This window comes from Henckelia pumila, chromosome 3 (genome assembly GCF_033568475.1).
Source record: "Henckelia pumila isolate YLH828 chromosome 3, ASM3356847v2, whole genome shotgun sequence".
Lineage (NCBI taxonomy): Eukaryota > Viridiplantae > Streptophyta > Magnoliopsida > Lamiales > Gesneriaceae > Henckelia > Henckelia pumila.
Window position 1 is genome coordinate 35,501,486 of NC_133122.1, and position 23,867 is coordinate 35,525,352.

The following is a 23,867-nucleotide window of genomic DNA, read 5'->3' on the forward strand; positions in this document are numbered from 1 at the left end:
AAGAAATGAAAAAAGAAGGTTAAAATAGGAAAGAAAAGATGGTGTCTTCAAAAAACAGTTTTTCTAGCTCGCTCAAGTATTATATAATAGTAGAAATATAATAGTAGAGATAGTAGAGATAGCAGAGATAAAAGATAATAATAATAATAAAATATTAAAATTTACAAGAGCAGTTTAGGTCCCGTTTGGTTTCAAAAGCCAGGTCAAAAAAACACTTTTTTAAGTGTTTTTTATTTAATAAAGCATTTGATTGACTAGAAAAATGCTTAAATAAACATTTTTAAAGTCAAAATTAGAGTTTTTTCAAAAGCCAAAAATTATAATTTAAAAAATGCTTTTTAAAAAAAATGTGTACCAAAACCAGAATGGGACTTAATTTCACTGCTCTGTGTCGCCAATTCCTCGCTTTCACTGGCCGCTCTCTGCCAATTTCAGATTGTAGGTCCTCGCCTCTCTCGAAATTCCTCTTTCAGATGATAGCCGCCGCCGCCGCCCACCACTCCCGTGACATCCAGGTAATTTTTTTCATTCAAATTTTTTTTTTGAAACTGTATAGCTTCTCCAATTCGGGAACTCTGTCGCTGTTTCTTGTGTTTTTGCAGTTCGTTGTTTTGGGCTACTGAAATTTTGTAAAGCCAATTAGGTTTTTTTTTTTTTATTTTGTGAAAAAAGAAATGTTAAATTTTTATAACATTTTGTAAAAAAATTAAACTTTAAATTACATATTGAAATGTGAAATCTTGATATTTTGGTCAAAGCATTAAGCTTTTTCATGCAACATTGGCGGAACATGATCTGGTTTTTGTATTTGAAATGAACTAGTATTAGCAAAAGAGAGAACATAAATCTTAGAACAATTTAAAACTGAACCTTTTTAACTGATTTTACTTTTTTGCGTTTACCCTGAAGCCCATCAATTTATAAGCCAAACGCCGCTCAGGTGCTCGGGCCAGTGCCCGTGACCCGCTGCAGAACATCCACCGTGCCGGGGACCCAGCTGGGCACAGTAGCCAACTCGTCATCAGCGGCTTCGTGCAAGCAGCAGGATGTTGAGGTCCGAATTCACGGTGAATTTTTTTGTCTGTTCTCTTTATACTTTTCCGTTGCAGCTTGTCGTAGTCTACTTGCAAGTCAGTGAGGAGAGTTAGAGCTAGCCATACTCCAGATATTTCCTAAGTTTTAGTGTTGATTCACCGTCTCGCTGGTGCCGTGTTGTGTTGCCTGGCCGTCCCCTGTCACTCCATCAACACTCGTCACATTCAATTAGGTGACGATTACGCTTGCCGGGAAGATAATTTTCATCTGCTGTTCTTTGACTTTGTACCGTATGCAACTATGTGTTTATGAAGAAGAATTAAAGTTCAGAGAATAAAAACCCACCTTTTGCCTAAAAATGGTGTCCAAACTGGTCGATAGATGCACCCACGAAGCAGAAAACCCCCTTGAAATCTCTCTGAGGGAAGCTTTCATCTCTCTTGCACCCAGCCTGAGACCCCCATTCCCTCTAACTATCCCAACTCAAGAAGAGTATGAAAATCTCAATAGAGCGATACTTTACGGCATTTTACGTGAATCTCACCCAGCTAAAGTTCACATTAAGCACTTGCATGGCAAAAGTACCGATGGATATGAGTATTTTACTGGGCTGCTCACCAAGATTGTGAATGAGATGTTTGTGAAACTTGTTGATCCCGTGCGGAAACAGTTGCTTTGGGTAACTCGGGAGATGGTTAATGTGGCGGCAGTTGGGTTTGATGGTTTGCTGGTCGCCCTTTTGAGGCAGATTGTTGGTGGGGACTTTGGTGAAGAGAATCTGTGGTTGTGCTTTGAAATGGTCTGTTTATTGTCAAGCAAATGGGATTGTCTGTTAGAGGAGGAGCCATTTGTTTTGACTAGTGCTTTGTATGTGTTTCTGCGGTTATTGTCTGATCACTGTAGGGTATTAAATGTTCCAAAGATTGAGGATTTGAGGCGAATGGAGATTGATTTTTGTGTTAAATTATTGAGACGAGAGTTTCATTTATGTTTAAAAATTGGGAGAGATCTTGTTAGGCTTTTGCAAGATTTAGTTTATGTACCTGACTTTCGAAATATATGGAAAGACTTGCTGTACAATCCAAGTGCCTTTAAAGTTGATGGATTTGTAGATATATCACAGATATATACCTCACGAACGTCAAGCAAGTATTTTTTGCTCAGGATAACTCCAGAAATGGAATCACAGTTGAGGTTTTTGCTGACTAACGTGAAGCTTGGAAATCATAAACGGCATCAAATTTGGTTTATGAAGAAATTTCTTGCTGTGTCTGAGAGGAAGACAGTAGTCACTGACATTCTGAGATTTATATGTTGTGCTCATCATCCATGCAATGACATAATTCAATCGGATATCATCCCAAGATGGGCTTTGATTGGTTGGTTACTGAAGTGTGGCCTGAAGAACTATGTTGAAGCAAGTGTGAAGCTTGCCTTGTTCTATGATTGGCTTTTCTTTGATGAAAAGGTGGATAAAATCATGAATCTTGAACCTGCTATTTTGTTGATGGTCTATTCTCTACCTAATTACATCGATGTTACACATTCTCTTCTTGAATTTCTCTTTATATTGTTGGATACTTATGATCTTGAGAGAAAAGAGATTATACTTCGTGGAATCTCAACAGCTTTTGGTGTGATTGTTGCAAAAGGTGTGGTTCAATCACTTGATGTGTTAACCACTTGTGATAAACTTGCTCCCTTTCTCAAGCAAAGGCTTGGTAAGGTGCTATCAAACTCTCAGGTGCGACATTGAGACATTTCATAATAAATTGTGCCGTCATATTTTTGTCAAGTGCTGAAGCATCAATAATGCAGAAGGATATCACTACAACTGATCGCAGTGATGATGGTGGATAACACATGAACATATCAATGTTGATATGGAATCCCCAAAAGGATAATAATCTTCTGGTCCCTAGACCATGGATTGCTGCTAAACGTCTGCCACAAGTTCTTTGTGGAATCATGCTTAAAGAATAAGGAGTCCTTTAGAATCTTGGTGATCACAGGAATCTTGAGCTTGATTGGTAATTATCTTACTCATTACTGTTGATCCATATAATTTTGTCTGCTTCTCCAATCTTCAATTACTGTCTATTTTGTACTGTGAGCTGGTTTTGACTGAGTAAGACCTTTAGCTGCTTATTACAGCTACAGCTAGGGGTGTCAATTCGGGTGAGTTCGGGTTGGGTTGAAGCAGAAAATTACAAAAAAACCCAACCCGAACCCGAACCAATCCGAAATCATGAAACCCGAAACCCGAACCTGTAGTAACTCGTTTAACCTGAATAACCCGTGTAACCCGACCTGAAGAATTTTTTTTGCAACATCAGTACATTATGCAATTTTTTTACACAATAATTAGATAAGTATTCAAACCACCACATGATAATAACATTTTAATTTAACACACAATAACAAAAGTCCTTCAAAAGTCTTAAAACATAACAAAATAACTTTCAAATATATATCAAGCTCCACTTCAACACTTATGCCGTCTTCATCATCGTTCTACACTTGTTTGTAGGAGTCAAACCTTTAAACAACAAATAAAATTAAAATTAAAATTTGAAAGAGTGAAAGTTAAAGTTCTAAATTTATAAAATTTAACTTACTTTTCAATATCTGGGACCATTGCATCGTTATAATCATCAATCATCCGTTGCAGTAGTATTTGATCTAGCATCCTCATTTATGAATTAATTCATAATATTTTCAGTTAAATCATCCAACCCCACCTCAGTAGATTCTACAAAAATAAAAAATTAATAAAACAAATAAGTTTAAAATTAAAGTAAAAAGAATAATCACTAACCTTTATGTCCAACTAACCAATCTCTACAACAAACCAACGCCTCAACAACATCAGACTTCATTGCACTACGATGTTGGTCAAGTATCCTACCACCGGTGCTAAAAGCTGATTCTGAAGAAACTGTAGAAATTGGAACACTCAATATATCTCTGGCCATTTGTGCAAGTTCGGGATGCCTAAATTGGTAAGCTTTCCAGAATTCAAGAACATCACAATTTGAAGATCTGTCAATTTTTGGTTCATCCAAATAAAGCTCTAATTGACTCTTTTGAGTTCTATCATTGAATTCTGTTCTTTGAAATGTGTCAAATTCCTAAATAATAAATTAAACAAATTGGTAAAGACAAATTTAAAAAATAGCGAGAAAGAAAATATTATCATACAAACACATTATCATATATACTTTCAAAACATCCATGCATCCACGACCTGAATTTAGAGGAAGAGAAGCATTATCATCATTGCCACTGTGAGAACTCGCAGATGTGTTGCTGCTACTTGATTTGGAAGCAAGACACATATATTCCTCAAACAAAGAAACTAATTTAGACTTTACTAGACTTAGACCTTACCAGACTTAATTCTTTACTAACATGGTTGTATGACTTGTTGTTACAAAACTTAACAAAATGCATCTTGAACCTCGGATCAATTATCACAGCAATGTCAAACAAAATATTATAATCTTTCCAGTACTTGTCAAATTTCAGAAACATTCGATTGGCCATTGATCTCATGAAGTCATCGAAGCTTTGCAAGGCTTGACTTAATGTCAACTACATGAGGAAAGTAAAGGTTGGCAGTAGGATATTTCAATCCAGAAAATAAAGTTGTCTCATAGAAAACCTAAAAATTTTGCATATTTTCTCATCTTGATCCCACTCATCAACCGATGGACAATGTGTGAAATTAGTATCAGTCAATCTCAAATGATTAAAAACACGTCGATAATACATGGCACTAGAAAACATCAAATACGTAGAATTCCATCTAGTAGGAACATCTTGCCTTAAGTGTTTTCTTAGGATCCAGTGTAGTTTGTTGACAGATTCTATAAACTTTTGCATTTCTTACTTGACTGTCTTTCACTTACTTTACACATTCACGAATCTTATCAACGGAATGATCAATTTTTTTCAAACCTTCTTGCACAATTAAATTCAGAATGTGTGCACAACATCGAACATGCAAAAACTCACCACCATTCACCAATGAACAATTTAAACTAAGATGATCCCTTAAAAGACCAACAAACACATCATTTGCAGCAGCATTGTCCAAAGTAATTGTGAAAACCTTTTTCTGAATTCCCCAAGCATTGAATAAACTATTGATTTTATCACATAATGCAATACCAGAATGAGGCGGAGGCATGTAAGAAAAGTTGATAATATTTTTTTTGCAAAATCCAATTAGAATAAATGAAATGCGCTATCAAACATATATAGTCATCATCGGCAATAGAAGTCCATAAATCAGAAGTAAAACAAATTTTTTCAGTGCATGAACGCATTTCTTGAGCTAGTCTATTGCATTCATTCTTATGCATATTGAGAATATCAGTTCCTTGCGGTGTTTCTAGTGAAATGATTGACTTGAGGTTCCAAATATGTAAAAATTGATCTAATGACCTCATATTCTACGAACTGAAACGGTAAATCATGGCTCACAATTGCTAAGATTAGCATCTCTCTAAATCTTTCTTGACTGAACTTTTGAGACCTTATGGCAAGACTTTTATTACCTTGTTCTAACAAAGTCTGAGCAATATCACGAGTTTTCTGTCTAGGACACTGTTTGAGAATGTGGCGTTGGAGATTACATGTCCCCATGCTACTGTCTGCTTTGTAAGTGGTCTCACATGCTTTACATTTGCAGCGTTTTTCTTTTTCATCTATTTTTGAAAGCATTTCAAAATATTGCCACCACGGCGATTTTATGGGTTTCTTTCGTTTAAGACTTCCGGAGGACCGACCTTGCAAGTTAGTACCTGTTTTTCCATCAATATTTAAATCCAAAGAAGGTTCGCCCTCCACACTATCCTCCTCTTGATCAAGACCAATAGATTCCGAATTCATTCTATCAATTAAAAGACATAAAAACATGATTAACTACAAACAAACAATTGCAATTCTAAAACTTGATGGGAAAACACAAAGAAGTTTTCTATTGAATCCCAATTGAGATCAACTCAGAAAGAAATACTCAAAAGCACATAAAATGACAGCTATATTATTTACTAATGAAATCACCTGAATGAGAAACTTCTCCACACGACTGGACAACAATTTACATTTTAAATTTTTGCCTGGACCACTGGACACCTGGACGAGAAAAAGAAATCACATAAATAGTGAAAAATTAGTTCATAAACAGGGAGAAGAAAATAGTCGGGCCATGGTTGAAGCTAATCCTGTTTTTATGACTTTTCATTTATAGAATGAATTCAAAACCTATTGGTTTTGATCAAGAGGAGGATAGTGTGGAGGGCGAACCTGCGTTGGATTTAAATATTGATGAAAAAACAGGTATTAACTTGTAATCTCGGTCCTCCGGAAGTCTTAAACGACAAAAAACCCTTAAAATCATCGTGGTGGCAATATTTTGAGATGCTTCCAGAAATAGATGGAAAAAAAAACGATGCAAATGTAAAGCATGTGAAACTACTTACAAAGCAGACAGTAGCATGGGGACAGGTAATCTCCAACGCCACATTCTCAAACAATGTCCTAGACAGAAAACTCGTGATATTGCTCATACTTTGTTAGAACAAGGTAATAAAAGTCTTGCCATAAGGTCTCAAAAGTTCAGTCAAGAAAGATTTAGAGAGTTGCTAATCTTAGCAATTGTGAGACATGATTTACCGTTTCAGTTTGTGGAATATGAGGCAATTAGATCAATTTTTACATATTTGAAACCCCAAGTCAATCATTTCATTAGAAACACCGCAAGGAACTGATATTCTCAAGATGCATAAGAATGAATGCAATAGACTAGCTCAAGAAATGCGTTCATGCCCTGGAAAAATTGTTTCAATTCTGATTTGTGAACTTCTATTGCCACTGATGGCTATATATGTTTGACAGCGCATTTCATTGATTCTAATTGGGTTTTGCAAAAAAAGATTATCAACTTTTCTTACATACCTCCGCCTCACTCTGATATTGCATTATGTGATAAAATCAATAGTTTATTCAATGTTTGGGGAATTCAGAAAAAAGTTTTCAAAATTACGTTGGAAAATGCTGCTGCAAATGATGTGTTGGCCTTCTAAGAGATCATCTTAGATTAAATTGTTCATTGGTGAATGGTGACGAGTTTTGCATGTTCGATGTTGTGCACACATTCTGAATTTAATTGTGCAAAAATGTTTGAAAAAAATTGATCATTCTGTTGATAAGATTCGTGAATGTGTTAAGTATTTGAAAGGCAGTCAAGTGAGAAAACAAAAGTTTATAGAATCTGTCACCCAAACTTAACTGGATCCTTAGAAAACACTTAAGACAAGATGTTCCTACTAGATAGAATTCTACGTATTTGATGTTTTCTAGTGTCATGTATTATCGTAGTGCTTTTAATCATTTGAGATTGATTGATACTAATTTTACACATTGTCCATCGGTTGATGAGTGAGATCAAACTGAAAAAATATGCAAATTTTTTGAGGTTTTCTATGAGACAACAACTTTGTTTTCTGGAATGAAATATCCTACTGTCAACCTTTACTTTCCTCGTGTCTTTACGGTTCAGTTGACATTAAGTCAAACTTTGCAAAGCTCTGATGATTTCATGAGATCAATGACCAATCGAATGTTTCTGAAATTTGACAAGTACTAGAAATATTATAACATTTTGTTTGTCATTGCTGTGATAATTGATCCGAGGTTCAAGATGCATTTTGTTGAGTTTTGTTACAACAAGTTATACGGCCATGGTAGTAAAGAATTAAGTCTGATAAGGTCTAAATTAGTTTCTTTGTTTGAAGAATATATGGGTCTTGCTTCCAAATCAAGTTGTAGCAACACATCTGCGAGTTCTTACAGTGACAATGATGATAATGCTTTTCTTTATATAAATTCAGGTCGTGGACGTATGGATGTTTTGAAGGTATGTATGATAATGTGTTTGTATGATAATGTTTTCTTTCTCACTGTTTTTTTAATTTGTCTTTACCAATTTGTTTAATTTATTATTTAGGAATTTGACACATTTCAAAAAACTTAATTCAATGATAGAGCTCAAAAGAGTCAATTAGAGCTTTATTTGTATGAACAAAAAATTGCCAGATCTTCAAATTATGATGTTCTTGCATTCTGGAAAGCTTACCAATTTAAGTATCCTGAACTTGCACAAATGGCCAAAGATATATTGAGTGTTCCAATTTTTACAGTTTCTTCAGAATCGTCTTTAAGCACCGGTGGTAGGATACTTGACCAATATCGTAGTGCAATGAAGCCTGATGTTGTTGAGGCGTTGGTTTGTTGTAGAGATTGGTTAGTTGGACATAAAGGTTAGTGATTATTCTTTTTACTTTAATTTTAAACTTATATGTTTTACTAATTTCTTATTTTTGTAGAAACTACTGAGGTGGGGTTGGATGATTTGACTGAAAACATTATGAATTTATTCATAAATGAGGATGCTAGATCAAATACTGCTGCAACAGATGATTGATGATTCTAACGATGTAATGGTCCCAAATATTGAAAAGTAAGTTAAATTTAGAACTTTAATTTTCACTCTTTCAATATTTTAAATTTTTTTTATTTGTTGTTTAAAGTTTTAACTCCTACAAACAAGTGTAGAACGATGATGAAGACGGCAGAAGTGTTGAAGTGGAGCTTGATATATATTTGAAAGTTATTTTGTGATGTTTTAAAACTTTTGAAGAACTTTTGTTGTTGTGTGTTGAATTATCATGTGGATGTTTGAATACTTATCTAATTATTGTGTAAAAAAACTACATAATGTACTGATGTTGCAAAAAAAATTCTCCAGGTCGTGTTACAACGGGTTATTCAGGTTAAACTGGTTACTAAAGGTTCGGGTTTCATGATTTCGGTTTGATTCGGGTTCGGGTCGTGTTTGGGTTGGTTTTTTTTGTTGTAATTTTATGTTTCTTCAACACAACCCGAATCACTCGAATTGACATCCCTAATTCATACCGAGGTAGTGTTTGAGAGAGTTTTCTTCTAAAAAGCATTTCTCAGTTTTTCCTTCACAAAATTTTAAAAAACGTTTTCTAGAATATCTCTCAAACACTACTTAGTTTTGAAAATTTTGTTAAAAAAAGCTGAGAAGTGTTTCGTAGAAGTTCTCTCAAATAGGAAGCACTCTCAAACAATAGGAAGCATGAATTACAAAATAACAATACTTTTCAATTTTTTTTAACAAAATTTTCAAAACTAAGTAGTGTTTGAGAGATATACAAAATAACACTATTTGAAAAATGAAGAATATTATATACTTTTTTAAATAAAGTTTTAAATTTCATGAGATATAATTCATGATAAAATTGAAGTTTAGTGAAATGTTTTTTTTTTGACTTGGCAACCCGCAGTCGCTATCTTTCGGTGCGTTCTGGGTAAACCCTCGAACTAACGCAATAGCCTGTAAACTACGCTAATCAGGTAAACCACACTAGGCAGGCTCTGTGTGACAGACTAATCCAAGAAGGTGATGATCACCGATGTCATTCTTATTAGTCTATTATAACTTTTATTACAGGTCAACTAACCGTCGGTTAATTAAAAAGGCTCGAACTAATTTTTAGTCCGGTTGAACCTCATGTCCGGTCCAGGATTTTTATAAATATGGTCCAAGGATATGAATACAAATATAAAATATATTTCTGGCAAAAAAATTTAAAATTTGGTAATAATATTTAATTTTATTTCTGAAGCTGAAAAATACTACCAAATAATAATTTAATAAAGCTTTTTATATGTGTTATTTAATTAATTTTCGTAAATAAAATAGCTGGGTTTTTATCTCTTGATGTGTGATGTGTAATAAAAGTATAAAACATATTATTATTAGTATCTCGGAGCACGCGTTGTATGTTTGTATAATTATGATTTGTTTTTAATTTATTTTTGTTTCATAAATTTTTTAAATAAACCATGAAATAAGAAGATTTTGTGAAAAAAAAAAAATTTTAATCAAAGTTTGGAAGAAAAAACTAAGGGTATATTGGTATATTTAAAATATCTCACCAAAATTCAGTTACTATCTTTTTTTATTAATAGTATAGATAGTTTTTAAAAGAAAAAAAATATACATTACAGTCAAAAATTAAACCGACACCTAAAATAAAATAACATCAAAAATTTTATTTCTTCATGCAATTTTGGATGAACAATTTATATCCAGAAATTCGTTGAGTGAGGGAATCGTGCAATGAATTTTTTTTTTTTGGCTTGCAATTTGCAAACATGGATTTATCCGAAGTATTGTAATCCTTTATTTTCCTCACTTGACAAACACAAAAAATCTTATAAAACCGTCTTACGAGTAATTTTTGTGAGATGGGTTTTTAACCCGACCTGATTTATGGATAATATTATATTTTATGCTAAAAATATTCATTTTTAATATGATTTGGGTCGATCTGTCTGACAGAAATATATCTGTGATCAGGGGCGGATCTACATGGGGACCCAGGGGGGCCACATCCCCCCGAAAATTTTAAAATTTTTAAATATTATATATGAATATTTTTTAAAATTATGTATATATATTTTAATAAACCATTTAAATTATCAATTGAGACGTAGCCTAGATGGCATTAACGTTTTCTTCGTGAACGAGGATGGGAGAATGGTCCAGGTTCGAGTTCCCTTATTCCCTCATTTCTTTTTTTAAATTTTTATTTATATATATATTTGTCTTTGGCTCATTTTTTAAAGTTATTTTTTGTTTATTTGTATTTGGCTTATTGATTAATATTTTTATTTGTCTTAGTCTCATAATTAATTGTCTTCAATATATTTTTAATTGAAAAATTTTTAATGTCTATTATTAAACATTTATTAAATTAAATTACTTTTTTTTCGATGTTATGCGTGAGTATTTTTTATAAAACTAAAACTTTACTTTTAAAATTTATTTTAACTCACTTTTTTCGTATTAAAAAAGGTGTAAAAAATTAGTTAAAAAAATACTTCTAAACTTTAAATTAAAATTTAAAATAACATGACCAAAAAAATAGGAGTTTTATTATGTTAAAATTTGATTTCGTTAATATGACAAGATCATTGTGGCCCTTGAACAAATTTTTTTTTTTTCAATTTTTTTTCTTTCTATCTCACACTCAAACAAAAATTTTAAAAAAAAAAATAATGCATAAAAAACAAGTCAAAAGAGCGAAATCAATAGTACTAGTTGGAAATTGGTAACTTCGATACCGCCGCACGTTGCTATCATTTCATATGCGGCTCCCCCAAATTTTAAATCCTGGATCCGCCCCTGTCTGTGATCGTGAGAACATACTTAGATATTGTTTGAGATTGCTTTTGAACATTTTTCAGCTTTTCGTCACAAAATTTTTGAAATAGTCATCGACAAAAATTAGTTGCAAACACTACTTTAGTTTTATGAAAAGATCACATTAACCGGCTTAGGTAATTTGGTTTGGTATACCATAAATTAATCAATTTGTCTATTCTAATTCTAATTCTAATTCTAATTATAATTCTAATTCTAATAATTAAATATATTAATCTCCACGGAAAAGTTTCGGACTCAAATTTACAACTGGACCCACTTTACCCGAGGCCCATTTATCCGTTAGAAAAGCCCACCAATTTCCTCGTCTTCGATTTCTTGTCTTTCAACCCCGTTCTTCGACTTCCACTCGCCAACCGCCCGAATTCTCGTTTCTGCTCTGCTCCTCCATCGGGTACGCATGTTATGTTGTAAAAATTCTTGATAATTTTGTGATCAAACGATGGCTTCGATGATTTCTTACATTGTCATTCTTTTCAAAAAGAAACGAAGTTGTGGATTCATTGGATATAAGATAACATGTGTTTTCTTGGCAATTTATTTCTCGAAATGGTTGATTCTTTCTTTTACTGCGTGAGAAGTGAGATCCAAAGGGGAAATAGAAGAGTAATTTGTCTACTTTTCCAATCTTCAATTTTCCTAATTTTAGTCTGTCTATTGTACTGTGAGCTGCTTTTGACTTGAGTAGGAACTTTAGTCGCACATGACAGCTCCAGCTGATGCTTTGACTTGATCGATAATTGAGAAACTTCATTTCTCCACAAATAGTTGCCCTTTCGGAAGCTAGATTAAACTGCATAGTTTGCTGATTAACTCATTGAATATAAAGCCGGTTTTGTAACAGTCGAAAGTACCAAAATCACGACCAACATTAAGGATGTAGTACTGTAAGCCTATGTTATGGTGCTGTTTACTCAGTGGTATGGACCATGTTTTTCATTTTCTCAAATTGCTGTGGTTCTTGGGTACTTGGTTTGACTCTCCCGAGACAAAACAATTATAAACAATTATTTGAAAGAATCAGATTGCTGAAGCACTAAAACGATGAGAAGAGGAACTAAGAGAAGATAACAAGTGAGGTTGGGAGAACATAACTGGAGAATATTTATTTTTTATCTGCAAGTATTTGAAATCACAAATAATAAATAGTGTGAAAGGTCATACTAGTAATTTATTTTTGACCGCCAGTGGTAATTTTTAATAATGTTAGAAATGTTTAATTGTCGTATGTTCGATTATTCAAACCACATATCATAATGAATAAATCTCTCACTCCATTATTCTATAAACGCAATCATCCTTACATATATAAACTTTTAGGATAGCCTATAGTTATAGATATAAAGTGTTGTGACTGTGTTTATGTGTCAATGTGTTATAGATGCATGATTTCTTTCTATCCCAAATCTTGATTGAAAGGGACTGCCAATAATTGGAATTTTCGGAGTTGGTGCTCTTTTTTTGTGTTTGTTTTTCATCACATTAAGCATGCCACTAGTTCTAAGTAAACCTCTGTTTACTGTTTTCAGGTTAAGATTGTATATCATTGCAATGGGTTTTGCACGAGGCTTGAAATGTCCTATTGAACTTCTGTATAAGAGACTGAATAGTCCAGTGACTTGTGGCCATTTGTATTCTACTTCTATAGCACAAGGAGGAAGTTGTTTTATGTCTTCTGAAAATTATACTTCAACGTTTTTCCATCATTCCCATCCAATCAATCATTTTGGGATCTACTTTAATCGAAATTATTCATCCGAAGTATCTGCATCCGAACAAAGGAATCTCATAAAGCAGTTGAGGGAGAAAACAAGCGCCCCCATTAAGGAAGTCAAATCTGCTCTTGTTACTTGCAACTGGGATATTGGCAAGTTCACGAATTTTCTTCGTAACTTCAAATATTGGAATTTCGAATCAGAGGTTATTGACTTAATAATGATCTGTGTTGCATATTACAGAAGCTGCACAGAAGGATTTGCGAAAAAGAGGGGTTGTTCTTGCATCAAAAAAGTCTGCTCGAACTGCTGCTGAAGGTTTGCTTGCACTGGCACAGGACGAAAGGAAGGCTGTGGTTGTTGAGCTCAACTGTGAAACAGATTTTGTTGCTAGGAATGAGATTTTCCAATACTTGGTCAGCATCACATTTTTATCCAGCCTTTCCATTTTTGTTACTATTTATTATTTAGAAAATGGTATGGTAATGTAGTTAGTTTTGATAAGTTCATTTATCTTATAATTTGTTTTATGATTTATTTTGTGTTATTTACCTATTTTCTGAAAATTGTGTTTGTGTAGGCCTTGTCTTTGGCAAAGTCCGCTTTGTTGCTTGAAGGTTCTAATCATTCTTCTGTAGCAACTCCTTTTGAATCATGCTATCTAGAGGTGATAACCTTTATCTTTTGTCATCCTATCCAAGTTTGCAATGATGCTTATGAACATGTGCCAGCTCTGATTTTTTTTATTCGTCTATGGTGATAGGACTTGCATTTGTTTCTCGTGCCTCGTTAAAGTTTAAGTTCCTGGTGTCTGTAATGCTTTTGTTATACAGGATTTGAAACTGAATATGGATCATCCCAAGTTAAGCGGAGAGAGAACTGCGCAGATTGCAGTTACAGAGGTGGCTGCAATGATGGGGGAGAATGTCAAACTTGGTGGTGGTTATACAATATCTTCACCTTTGCATGGTGTCGTTTCCACATATCTCCACACAAGTCCCCTACCAGGTAGCAAGGAATTTATAAAATTCATTAGCATGTCTATTTTTCATGTGCCTTTCATACATATCTGCAAAGTCTATGAATTACATCGTTTTTATATTTTATAATATTTGCGCTTATATTTGTGGCCCTTAATTGGATATGCAGGAATTGGGCGAATTGCTGGGCTTTTGTCTCTTGAAGTAGAGGATAAGAATGCTCCATTGAGTGCTGTCGAGCGCGTTGGATCAGAATTAGCTATGCATGTGGTTGCTGCGAAACCTTTGTTTCTGACAAAGGAAGATGTTTCTTCAGATGCACTAGAAAATGAGCGCGAGGTTCTGAGGTCACAGGTACTTGCTGAATGTTTCTATAATTATTGTGTGTTTACAGTTTTAGAATCTAAAATCTGAACGACACGTGCATCTTTGAAATACATATTGTGAGACCTTTATCTTTTATATTTTGGAGTTTAATGGCCTCTGGATCTATGTAAAATGCTCCGTAGATGGTTGGGGTGCATTAGTTCACAAGCTCATCCTTTTTCTTCCAAGTTGTATTATATGCTGGAGACATTTGAAATACATATTAAAAGTGTATAATATGGAGTGATTTCTAGCTCCAGTTGGTCATCTAATTGCGTCATACTGTTGAATGTAAAAGGAATTGGCTGATTATTACTCGCTGACATCATTGTCTCTAAGGTTGTTTCCTCTAATGTATTTCTTTGTTATTAGATATTTAAATAAGCTTTTAGCCAAGAGTTCATTCATAAATATGGTGGTATATCATGTTATATCTTTTAGCTATGTTGCAGTCTGCTATCTTTCTCAGGCAGAAAGTACAGGGAAGTCTCAGATGGCCATTGATAAAATAGTTGAAGGCCGGCTGAGAAAGTATTTCGAGGAAGTGGTTCTTTTGGAGCAAAAGTTCATTGTAGATGACACTGTAAACATAAAGGTTTGAATCATTAGATGTGAATGTTTCTCACTTCCTTCGCTTTGGCTTTTAGCTTATGTGTGTCTTAATTTATTGTTTGGCAAAATCGGAAAATTGTTAAGAAAACTAAAAATATCCGAGCCAGAAAGAAAATGCTCTTTAGTAATGCCCTTGAATGCGGAGTCTCACAGTGAAGCTGTATTTTTGTGGATGATGTAAGCGATTATAAGATCTGCAGAAACTTGCACAAGGGACATAGTGATCTCGGAGAAAACAAAATAATGCTATTTTTCATTGAGTTCAGCATAAGATTAGGCCTTCCGTAGCAAGTTCATGCCTAATGATTTTGAATCAACAATCATTATTAAGTTATTCAGAAGTATACTTGTTCAATTGTTTCCACTGCCATATTTATTGAATCTAGCTAATTTTGTCAAAACATTGTTGCCGCACTCCACTTTCTGCAGACACTTTTGAACAATTTATCCAAGGAAGTGGGATCCACCGTGAAAATTGGGAACTTTCTCAGGTTGGAAGTTGGAGAACTTCAAAGGTGATCTCTCAACAAAAATGTATTATCAATTTTCTGCCTTTTATAAATATCAATTTTATTGAGGTTTGCATGCTTTATTTGCACTCTTTACAGACTTCATATTTCCAAGGGAACACAACCTCTTGCTCAGGCTGCTCAAAACTAGGTAACTTGGCTCTCCTCCTGAATAAAATTAGAATGGTGTTGCAAATTTTGGAGATAATTGTTCAGCCAACAAACATTATGTGATGTGTTTGCGTACAGGTTACTAAGAACATTTAAACAGGGCCTCGGTGTTTACGACTGAACGATATTGGAGCAATATTTAGTTGTATTATTTGTTACATTGCTCAACTGCGAGGATCGGAATATAGCCAAGATGAGAAGCAGAAGTACAATAACATTACCATCATCCTCTCTTCAATATTTTTACCTGCGGTAACTGGAGCTCGAGCTTTCTTGTGGAACTCTTTTTTTCTTGCTCTAACTTTTCCTGGAAACTGACTTGTTGGCCCTCCATCGCAAGGTTTTCCTGAATAATTATGCGATGCTCTTGGTCACACTGCTTCAATCTTGTTTTTCATTTCTCGAATAGGGCGCAATCGGTTGTTGAAATGTAGTGCTATCCAAGGCATTTTGAGCCATTTGTTTTGTGCTCATATATTGCGTTGTATTAGTGGAAAAATGAGGCTTGGAAGCTAAACTTTTGATCGTGTTGTTCAACTTATTAATGATTTTCATGATTGTACTTGTGTGTGTTTTTGCTGTGTTGGCTGCTCGCTTGCTACTTCATCTGCTAGCCCCCAATAAAATAGGAAAAAGTTTATCGAGTGGGGTTCGCAATCCCGACACCTCGATAAAGTCAGAGCATCTTCGGCTTTTCAAGAAAATCGAAATTATTAATTGAGAGGTTGGGACTTGGGGTTCATAACCTCGGCTCTTCAATAAAATCGAGAGAGAAAAAAATATTGAGGGACGAGGTTCGGAAAAAAAAAATTATCAGAGGACCAGGTTTGGAACCACGACTCTTGGGTAAAGATCGAAATGAGTTTTTAATAAGGTTTTTTGAAAAAAACAAGAATTAATTTACGATAAACTTAAATTCTGATGACTTTTTTTTTGGTTTTCTATTTGCTACTGTTCGGCTGAGTCCTCGCGGCCCATAAATTTATGCGGCCCAATTAATGAAAACAGAAGCCAATAGCCCAAGAAAGAAAAATTGCTAAAGAGCTAATGGGCTGGAACGTGACGAATAGGGAGAAGAATAACTGGAAAGACGCGGGATGGTGGGGCAACTCAGTTGCAGGATGCTGCAGAAGGGAAATAAAGAGGAAAAAGAAGAATAAAAAATGGATCACTCATCAAATACAGAGGTGAATTGCTCAAATTCATAGCATTTTTTCGTATAATTTCAAGTTTCAAGTTTTTTTTTTTTTCTTCATATTCATGTTTAGGAACTACTGTGTATATTTCCAGTCTGATATATTTGTAAATTTTGTTTAGACGGGTTTCTTTAATGGCAAAGTTGATTATCGTTTGCTATTATGAAGCGCTTTCATGTTCAAATGTCCATACTTTTATAGCTAGTTTCATGTTCTTCATCGTTTAACCGATAAAAACTAAGACTGACGGTTGAACCGCGACTCACAATCATTTGTTTTAGAAGTTAGATTACTGTTTTTACCAACTTTGGCATCCAACAAGTATGGCACTTCCACTCGTCAACTTTTGTGTTCAAATATAATTTTGACACGTCTAGTGGGATCGTTATGCTGCTGAGTAACCGCGGAAACGCTGACAAGGGTGAATGTAAACGGCCCTCACAAGAAGACAAGTCCAGTGACTCTATTCCTCAGACTGATACTACTTATAACATCATTCACTAAATGGTCGAAAACATTGAAAGGAACAAAGAATCGGATGAGAGAGGATATGGCATATCCCAGATATTGTGGTAGTTCCTCCTTCACAACTCAAATCTATGATATCAAAAAAGTTTGAAGAAATAAATCTGACGGTGGCTAATACCATATGACTTATGGAAGAATCGCACAAACTGATGATCACTGTCATGTGATACGTGAGAGGCGAGATGAGCACAACATCAAGATAAGTGGAAAATCTGTGCCTAGAATTACTGAGAAGTCTCAGTAGCAGATCATCAACCCGCAGAAAAATGCAGAAGAGAATTCCCCAGTTGGTGAGAGTCGCTGCCTAAGAAAAATTGGATCTGGTCACCAAGGGGAACGATATACTCCTTATAAAAGAGAGGAAGAGCTCTGGGGTAGAATTATGCCAAATCAGAGAGCAAGTGGCAAGACACTCGTTATTCAGAGTTTCGTAGTTACAAATCCCGAGATACACCCTGGATTGTATGATGAATTACATGTCTGCCCACATTCTTTGATGAACGCTTGGTGGGGGTGGGGGCAACTGGTTATCATCACCCATTGACAAGTTCGCTAGCGAATGATCAAGAAATGATACCAGAAATGGTGCAGGATTTATATAATTATATATGGTCCAGGGATTAAGCCAATGACTCGACCTGAGTTCGTTCTATACAGAGATGATTGACATCAATAATCCTTATCCAAGAAGTTCCAAGGTACCTGATTTCGCATTATTTTCAGGAGATGATGGTCAGTCAACCACATAACATGTAGCGTGGTTCATCATATGGTGCAGAAAACTTGTTAATTACGAGAACTTCTCTCTTTTAAAAAAAAAAAAAATGAGATGGATCCCGAAGATCTTGACTGGAACAACATTCACATGGTACGCTCAGCTGCCAATGAATCCAGTTTATTCATGGCAAGAACTAGATAAATAGTTCCAAACATTTTATCGAATCGAACCGGATGCTTGCATCGCGGATCTCTCTAGGTTGACTCAGAAGTCAGGAAAACGGCATGTGTGTTCATAGGTCATTTTAAAAAGATGAAGAGTAGTTGCAAGGTACCCCTAAAAGAACCCGAGTTTGTTAAATTGGCACAAAAACGTTTAGACTTTGAATTAATGAAAAGTTTCAAGGGACCGAATTCCGTGATTTTTATTAGATGGCCGCGAAAATGGCCGAGTACCAGGAATCAAAAGAAGAGTCTTGGAGAAAGAAAATCATGGTTGGTTCCTATTATCATTATATGGAAGATGTGGCACTAGCAGAGGTTGAGAAATCTGGTTCTCTTATATGTCCATTGTTGAAACGCGAAGCTGATGAGGCTGTTAAAGTAAGTTCCTCGATGACTCAAGGCGATAACCACGCTCAATTTACGTTTGACATTTCTAATAGACAAAATAGATTTTTGACTTCTTTGTCAAAGAAAAGTTCGTCACATTTTCCATGGATAATCACGTACCTAAGAAAGAAGAACCGAAGGGAAATGAATTCTTTAAGTATCATAATTATTTCAATCATGCTACGAAAAAGTTATTTGAAGTGGTTCACAACATCAGCTTCTCAGTGAAATAAAACAAAAATAAATTTATAAGAGAGCGGGGTTCAAAACACTGAGAAAATTTATTGAGAAGTCGAGTTTGGAACCCCTCAGTAAAATCGAAAAAAATATTGAGAAACCTAGTTCGGAATCACGACTCCTCAATAAAACAAAAATAATTTTACTATTTATTTGTTAATTATAATCGATCCGCATATTTGCTTTTGAACATTCGATGACAATTATAATGTAATTTCACCATATTATGTTATTATTGTTTTCTTATTAATTATTTTTAGCTATTAAAACTGAAGAATCTTATCTAATTTTAATAAAAATTTAAATTCAGCGACAAAAAATTTAAAATTAATTTAAATTTTAATGAAGAAACTATTCATTTATTGTCATATATGTGCTACAAGACGTATATAAATTTAATTGTTTGAAGTGAGTATTATTAATGCCAATCTTTTTTTTTTTTTTGAAAAAATGCCAATCTTATTGATTTAGAGTTTTAGGATATCATTGCTAATAATTCTAATAATCTCACACATCTATATTCATGAGACGAGTTGATAAATCATCTTTAAAATAAAAAATAATCTTTTTAGCATGAAAAAATAACTTTTTTCATAATTCGAATCAAATGGAAAATCCGTCTTAAAAAATTGACATGTGGCATCGTCTCATAAGAATTTGTATGATAATAATATTTGAAACATAAGAATTTAAAATGCATCTGTTCAGAAATATTGTTTATAAAATTTTCAATCCCTTCACAGTTCACATTACACCAAATTTTACACACAAAAAATGTTCCGATGAGTTTTCAACAATTGAGTAATTGGTTTAACAAACAAACCATCAATTTATTTGGGTTTTTTAATTGGCAAATAAGCTAACAACCGATAATAAAAAAACTCGAACCAGTTCTTCAACTGTCATGGGTTTCCGGTTCATCAACCGGTCTGATTCTTTTTTTTAAAAAAAAAAAAATGACATGTAACTTATAAAGATATGAGTAAAAAATATTTCTGGCTCCCGTAAAAATTTTAAAAAAAATTATGGCAGGAAAATTAAAATTTGGTAATACTAATGTTTGACCTAATTTTATTTATTTCTGAAGTTGGAAAATACTTCCAAAGTCCAAATGTCATCAAATTAATTAATTAGTTAATTTTCATAAATAAATAAATTTTTTATTTCATAACATTTTTACACTCTTTAGGTCGTCGGCCAAACCAGTGACGCACGGTGTACCATTTCTTACTTTACATTTCGTCGATCGGATCTCCAATGGCTGAGGTAAATCCCTAATTGACAATAATTTGTTTTAAATTCTTGATGTTTTGTGTGCTTTTCCTTTATTAATGGTGATAATTTTTTTCATTTCCTGCTAATTGATGCAAGCAAATGCTCGAACAAACCTTGTGACCGTGTATCATGAAAACACAAATCTTTCTTTTTTTGGATATTTTTCATCTTCGAGGCTGGATGATTATGTTCCCTTAGTTGATTTTGAATGAATTGATGAGCTCCTATACTGCCATTTCATGTGGTTATTAATCGTTCAATTTATGGGGTGGGTGGGTGTTTATTCATGCTTGAATTGGATTAAGTGGCTTTGTCATATATGTTTTTTTTTTTCACCTTTTAACTTTTTTCTTGGACATCTAATGATGTATCCCATTGTTTCGGCAAAAAATAGTGCAAGATGTCCCAAGGGCAAGGTCTATGTTAAACGTGGTGAAATGTACTCAGATAACCAGTAGATTACCTAATAATTTTATAGATCTATCGTGTAATTCATTTGAACCCAATATATTTGTTGCATAATCTAACAGTTTAAACTAACTGGATGTCCTTCACCTGGTGTTGTTAACCAAGGTTGCACACATGACACATCTAAGTGATTTTGTTTGAATTTTTTTCTTTGGCAGATTGAAATTAAAACTGCTCCTGCTGATTTTCGGTTCCCCACTACAAACCAAACCCGGCATTGTTTCACCCGTTACATTGAGTTTCACAGGTTAAACAAGCCCTTTCTATTATTTGAGTTTACCGATGATTTTGTGGCCGTTGAGCTTTATAGTTGATATTTAACAATGTCTTACCAAACTGGTCGATGGGGTCAAATGCTTGCACGGAGTAGGGGAAAGCCGGCTTTAGTTTAGTGATGGGTAAAGCTTAAGATGTGTTCTAATCTCTGTTCTGATTGTCGATGGAAGATCCTTGTTTGTTTGTGGCCTATTTGGTTCTATTTCATTGGTGACCACGTTGAATTTTGAGTGGCATGCCATTTTCCTTTGATTTTTGGTGACACTATTTACTGTGGTCTTGAATCATTGTCATACTTTAATTAGTGCTACAAGGGATCACGTGTTGATGTGTATTTTGTGTGGGATTTCAAAGTATCTAGTTTAATTTGAGAATATTTTCCATAGATGTTTAAAGGAAAAAGATGTTTTATGTTGATAGCTCCTATATGATTTGCATCGATATATTTTCCCAATCAGAGCTTGGGTTTGCTTCAAAAAGAAATAGCAAGTGGGAGAGAGGATTTAGATTGAGCTTACAAGTTTTTTCGCATTTCGTATCTCAGACGAAATTATAAAGAATTATTTACAGGTAAGATAGAACATACTAGTTAATTCTTCTAACACTCCATTGGTCTTCGATATGACTGCTGATTCAGAGATTTGAGTGGGTCTTAGGTTTGAGACCAAGATAGCTGATAGAGTTCTTGAAGTTTTATTTTTGGCTGCAAATTTTGGTTGAGGGAAGATGATGCAGACATTTACAGCGGAAATTGAATGAGGACTTTACACACTATTTGTTATTTCTTGCCATGGTGTTTGGATTGAAGGATTAATTTATTAGCTTTTAATCTTTTGGCTTTAATCCAACATTTTAAGAATTATGAATGTTCTACTGAAATGAAATTTCAAATTCTCAAGTTACTGTAAGAAACCTATCTTTTGTATTTTGTAACAAAATTTTGTTTACGTTCAGTAAGCAGTAGAAATTGAGGATTCAAATGCACAACCAAGTCTGCAATCCAAACAATGTGGATGAACAACTTTCGGCTTTGCTATTAGGTATTTCACATGATCATGTATTTTTTCAGGTGCGTGGCTGCTAAGGGTGATGAATCTGGTGATTGTGATAAATTTGCCAAGTACTATCGTTCGCTTTGCCCGGGAGAATGGGTGAGTTGATATTCTTCTCTGCCATCCATGGCCCGCTTTTAGTGGAACACTAGTTTGGTAGAATGATAATATTGAGAAACTTTTCTTTGAAGCCATGATATTCTGTAATTACTATTGGCGAACCACAAAGCTCTCACTTCAAAATCAGGAGATCACTCTACCTTGTATAGATTATAGATGATTGCATTATTGTGCTACTAACTTTTACTGCATGTCCTCTTGGTAGATTTTCTATTCGTCTTTCGTTTTCTCTATGATCTGATGAAAGTTTTGCATGTAGTGACAGATTTTTCTCACTGTTTTTAATGCGGACAGACGTTTGGTTTTTGCAGGTTGAGAAATGGAATGAGCAGAGGGAGAATGGAACCTTCCCAGGGCCACTCTAGTTCAATACCCCATCACAGAGTTTCAGGTCTCTGGTGCTTGGTTGCAATTTGCCTTTTATTTGAACATAATAATTTGCGGATTGTTGCATAATTAAGGCAAATGCCTTAATTTTAATGTTTTCGTTTGCAGATAAACAAGTAGCCCAAAGTATGAGGTTCTTTTTCAGTATACTCTGTTTTCTTGTTTCTTTCAACGCCAAGATTATCGTATTCATCTCCTGCTCTATTTATTTCAATAATGGATACTCATAATTTTTTTTGTAATTATTTTTTTGAAAAGTTTGGGCTAAATTTGATTGTCACTATTGGTGAGGTTTGATTGTGAGCTCAACAATTGTATTGAAAGCATCCTGATAATGTGTCATTGAAAAATATTATGCTTCGAGAATTATTTTTATACGAGTAATATTCATTTTGATACACGAACTATTGATAAAATGTCAAATTGATAAATGAAATATTGTAAATGGTTTAATTGCCTAATTTGTACATAATCAAATTAAAAAGGTCAAGTTTACCTTTAATCTAAATTGATATTAAGTTCAATTGCTATTATTAAAATTTCATTAGGTATATAATTTTATATTAAGGTTATTTATTGATTAATTTTAAAAATATCTATTTATTTAAATATATATTATTATAAATAATTGTCAATTCAAATTATGTGACAACAAATATAATATATTAATGAAAATATAATAAAATAAATATATGTGATCGGAGATGGTTGATCTTGTTTTTAAATCGTTTAAGCAAATATAATAATCTGATATTGTTTTTCGAAATCTGATATTGTTTTGTTGGCAATTTAAAAAAATGTTCAACATTAAAGTTTTGATCTTGAAAAAACAAATCTCATTAAAATAATATCAATCATTGTCTCGATTTGTGTGCGTCTAATGACCATAAATTTCTTCACTTGATTTAAAAATTTGTGAGTTTATATTCTTTTTTACTCGTGTTTGAATTTAAATATAAACATATATTTATTTGTTTTATTATGTTTTTATCGGTATTAAATATATTTAGTTGTGTATATAATTTATTTATTGAGTGTAATTTTATTAGTATATAAATTTTATATCAAATTTTTTCAAAAAAATGGATAATTATTTAATAGAGATAGAAAAAATAGCATTTTATTATATATTTATTAATATTTTAAAAATATATTATATTTGAATAAATAATTTATTAATGAGCATAAAATATAAATATATTATTAAAATAGTAAGGTACTTAATTTTTAATTAATATAAATTTATTTGTGCACTTTTAATCTATAATAAAAATTATTTTGAAAAAT

General features: G+C 33.5%; 3 protein-coding genes across 9 annotated transcripts; all 3 read left to right on the top strand.

Moving 5' to 3' along the window:
- The first annotated feature begins 379 nt into the window (after positions 1-379).
- Positions 380-9,667, top strand: LOC140887959 (uncharacterized). Of its 6 annotated transcripts, none has more exons than XR_012152052.1 (5): positions 380-515; positions 910-2,779; positions 2,854-3,065; positions 8,430-8,563; positions 8,634-8,807. XR_012152052.1 is itself a non-coding variant. In XM_073295606.1 (3 exons), exons 2-3 carry the CDS (start codon positions 1,394-1,396, stop codon positions 2,893-2,895), a joined length of 1,428 nt encoding a protein of 475 aa, XP_073151707.1. In that variant the 5' UTR covers positions 380-515; positions 910-1,393; the 3' UTR covers positions 2,896-3,418. The 6 variants fall into 6 exon arrangements, 1 of the variants encoding a protein (XP_073151707.1); XR_012152056.1 differs by having other exon boundaries at positions 2,880-3,065; XR_012152055.1 differs by having other exon boundaries at positions 8,659-8,793.
- Positions 9,668-11,661: 1,994 nt separating this feature from the next.
- Positions 11,662-16,331, top strand: LOC140891202 (elongation factor Ts, mitochondrial). The gene is made up of 10 exons (XM_073299568.1): positions 11,662-11,753; positions 12,889-13,226; positions 13,318-13,490; positions 13,655-13,741; positions 13,908-14,082; positions 14,224-14,408; positions 14,890-15,015; positions 15,462-15,547; positions 15,641-15,692; positions 15,791-16,331. The coding sequence occupies exons 2-9, from the start codon at positions 12,911-12,913 to the stop codon at positions 15,690-15,692; spliced, it is 1,200 nt and encodes a 399-aa protein (XP_073155669.1). The 5' UTR covers positions 11,662-11,753; positions 12,889-12,910; the 3' UTR covers positions 15,791-16,331.
- Positions 16,332-20,135: 3,804 nt separating this feature from the next.
- On the top strand, positions 20,136-22,946 carry LOC140891517 (cytochrome c oxidase subunit 6b-2). 2 transcript variants are annotated; one of them, XM_073300042.1, is made up of 5 exons: positions 20,136-20,268; positions 20,904-20,992; positions 22,091-22,172; positions 22,505-22,584; positions 22,689-22,946. In XM_073300042.1, exons 1-4 carry the CDS (start codon positions 20,260-20,262, stop codon positions 22,556-22,558), a joined length of 234 nt encoding a protein of 77 aa, XP_073156143.1. In that variant the 5' UTR covers positions 20,136-20,259; the 3' UTR covers positions 22,559-22,584; positions 22,689-22,946. The 2 variants fall into 2 exon arrangements, with proteins under 2 accessions (XP_073156143.1, XP_073156142.1); XM_073300041.1 differs by having other exon boundaries at positions 22,505-22,946.
- The last annotated feature ends 921 nt before the right edge of the window (positions 22,947-23,867 follow it).

Coding starts and splice junctions, on each gene's coding strand:
- LOC140887959 (XM_073295606.1), top strand. CDS start 1,394: ATGGTGTCCAAACTGGTCGATAGATGCACCCACGAAGCAGAAAACCCC. Junction 2,780..2,853: donor AGGTGCTATCAAACTCTCAG/GTGCGACATTGA, acceptor TCAATAATGCAG/AAGGATATCACTACAACTGA.
- LOC140891202 (XM_073299568.1), top strand. CDS start 12,911: ATGGGTTTTGCACGAGGCTTGAAATGTCCTATTGAACTTCTGTATAAG. Junction 13,742..13,907: donor TTGAATCATGCTATCTAGAG/GTGATAACCTTT, acceptor TTTGTTATACAG/GATTTGAAACTGAATATGGA. Junction 15,548..15,640: donor GAAGTTGGAGAACTTCAAAG/GTGATCTCTCAA, acceptor CACTCTTTACAG/ACTTCATATTTCCAAGGGAA.
- LOC140891517 (XM_073300041.1), top strand. Junction 20,993..22,090: donor CGTTACATTGAGTTTCACAG/GTTAAACAAGCC, acceptor GTATTTTTTCAG/GTGCGTGGCTGCTAAGGGTG. Junction 22,173..22,504: donor CGCTTTGCCCGGGAGAATGG/GTGAGTTGATAT, acceptor TGGTTTTTGCAG/GTTGAGAAATGGAATGAGCA.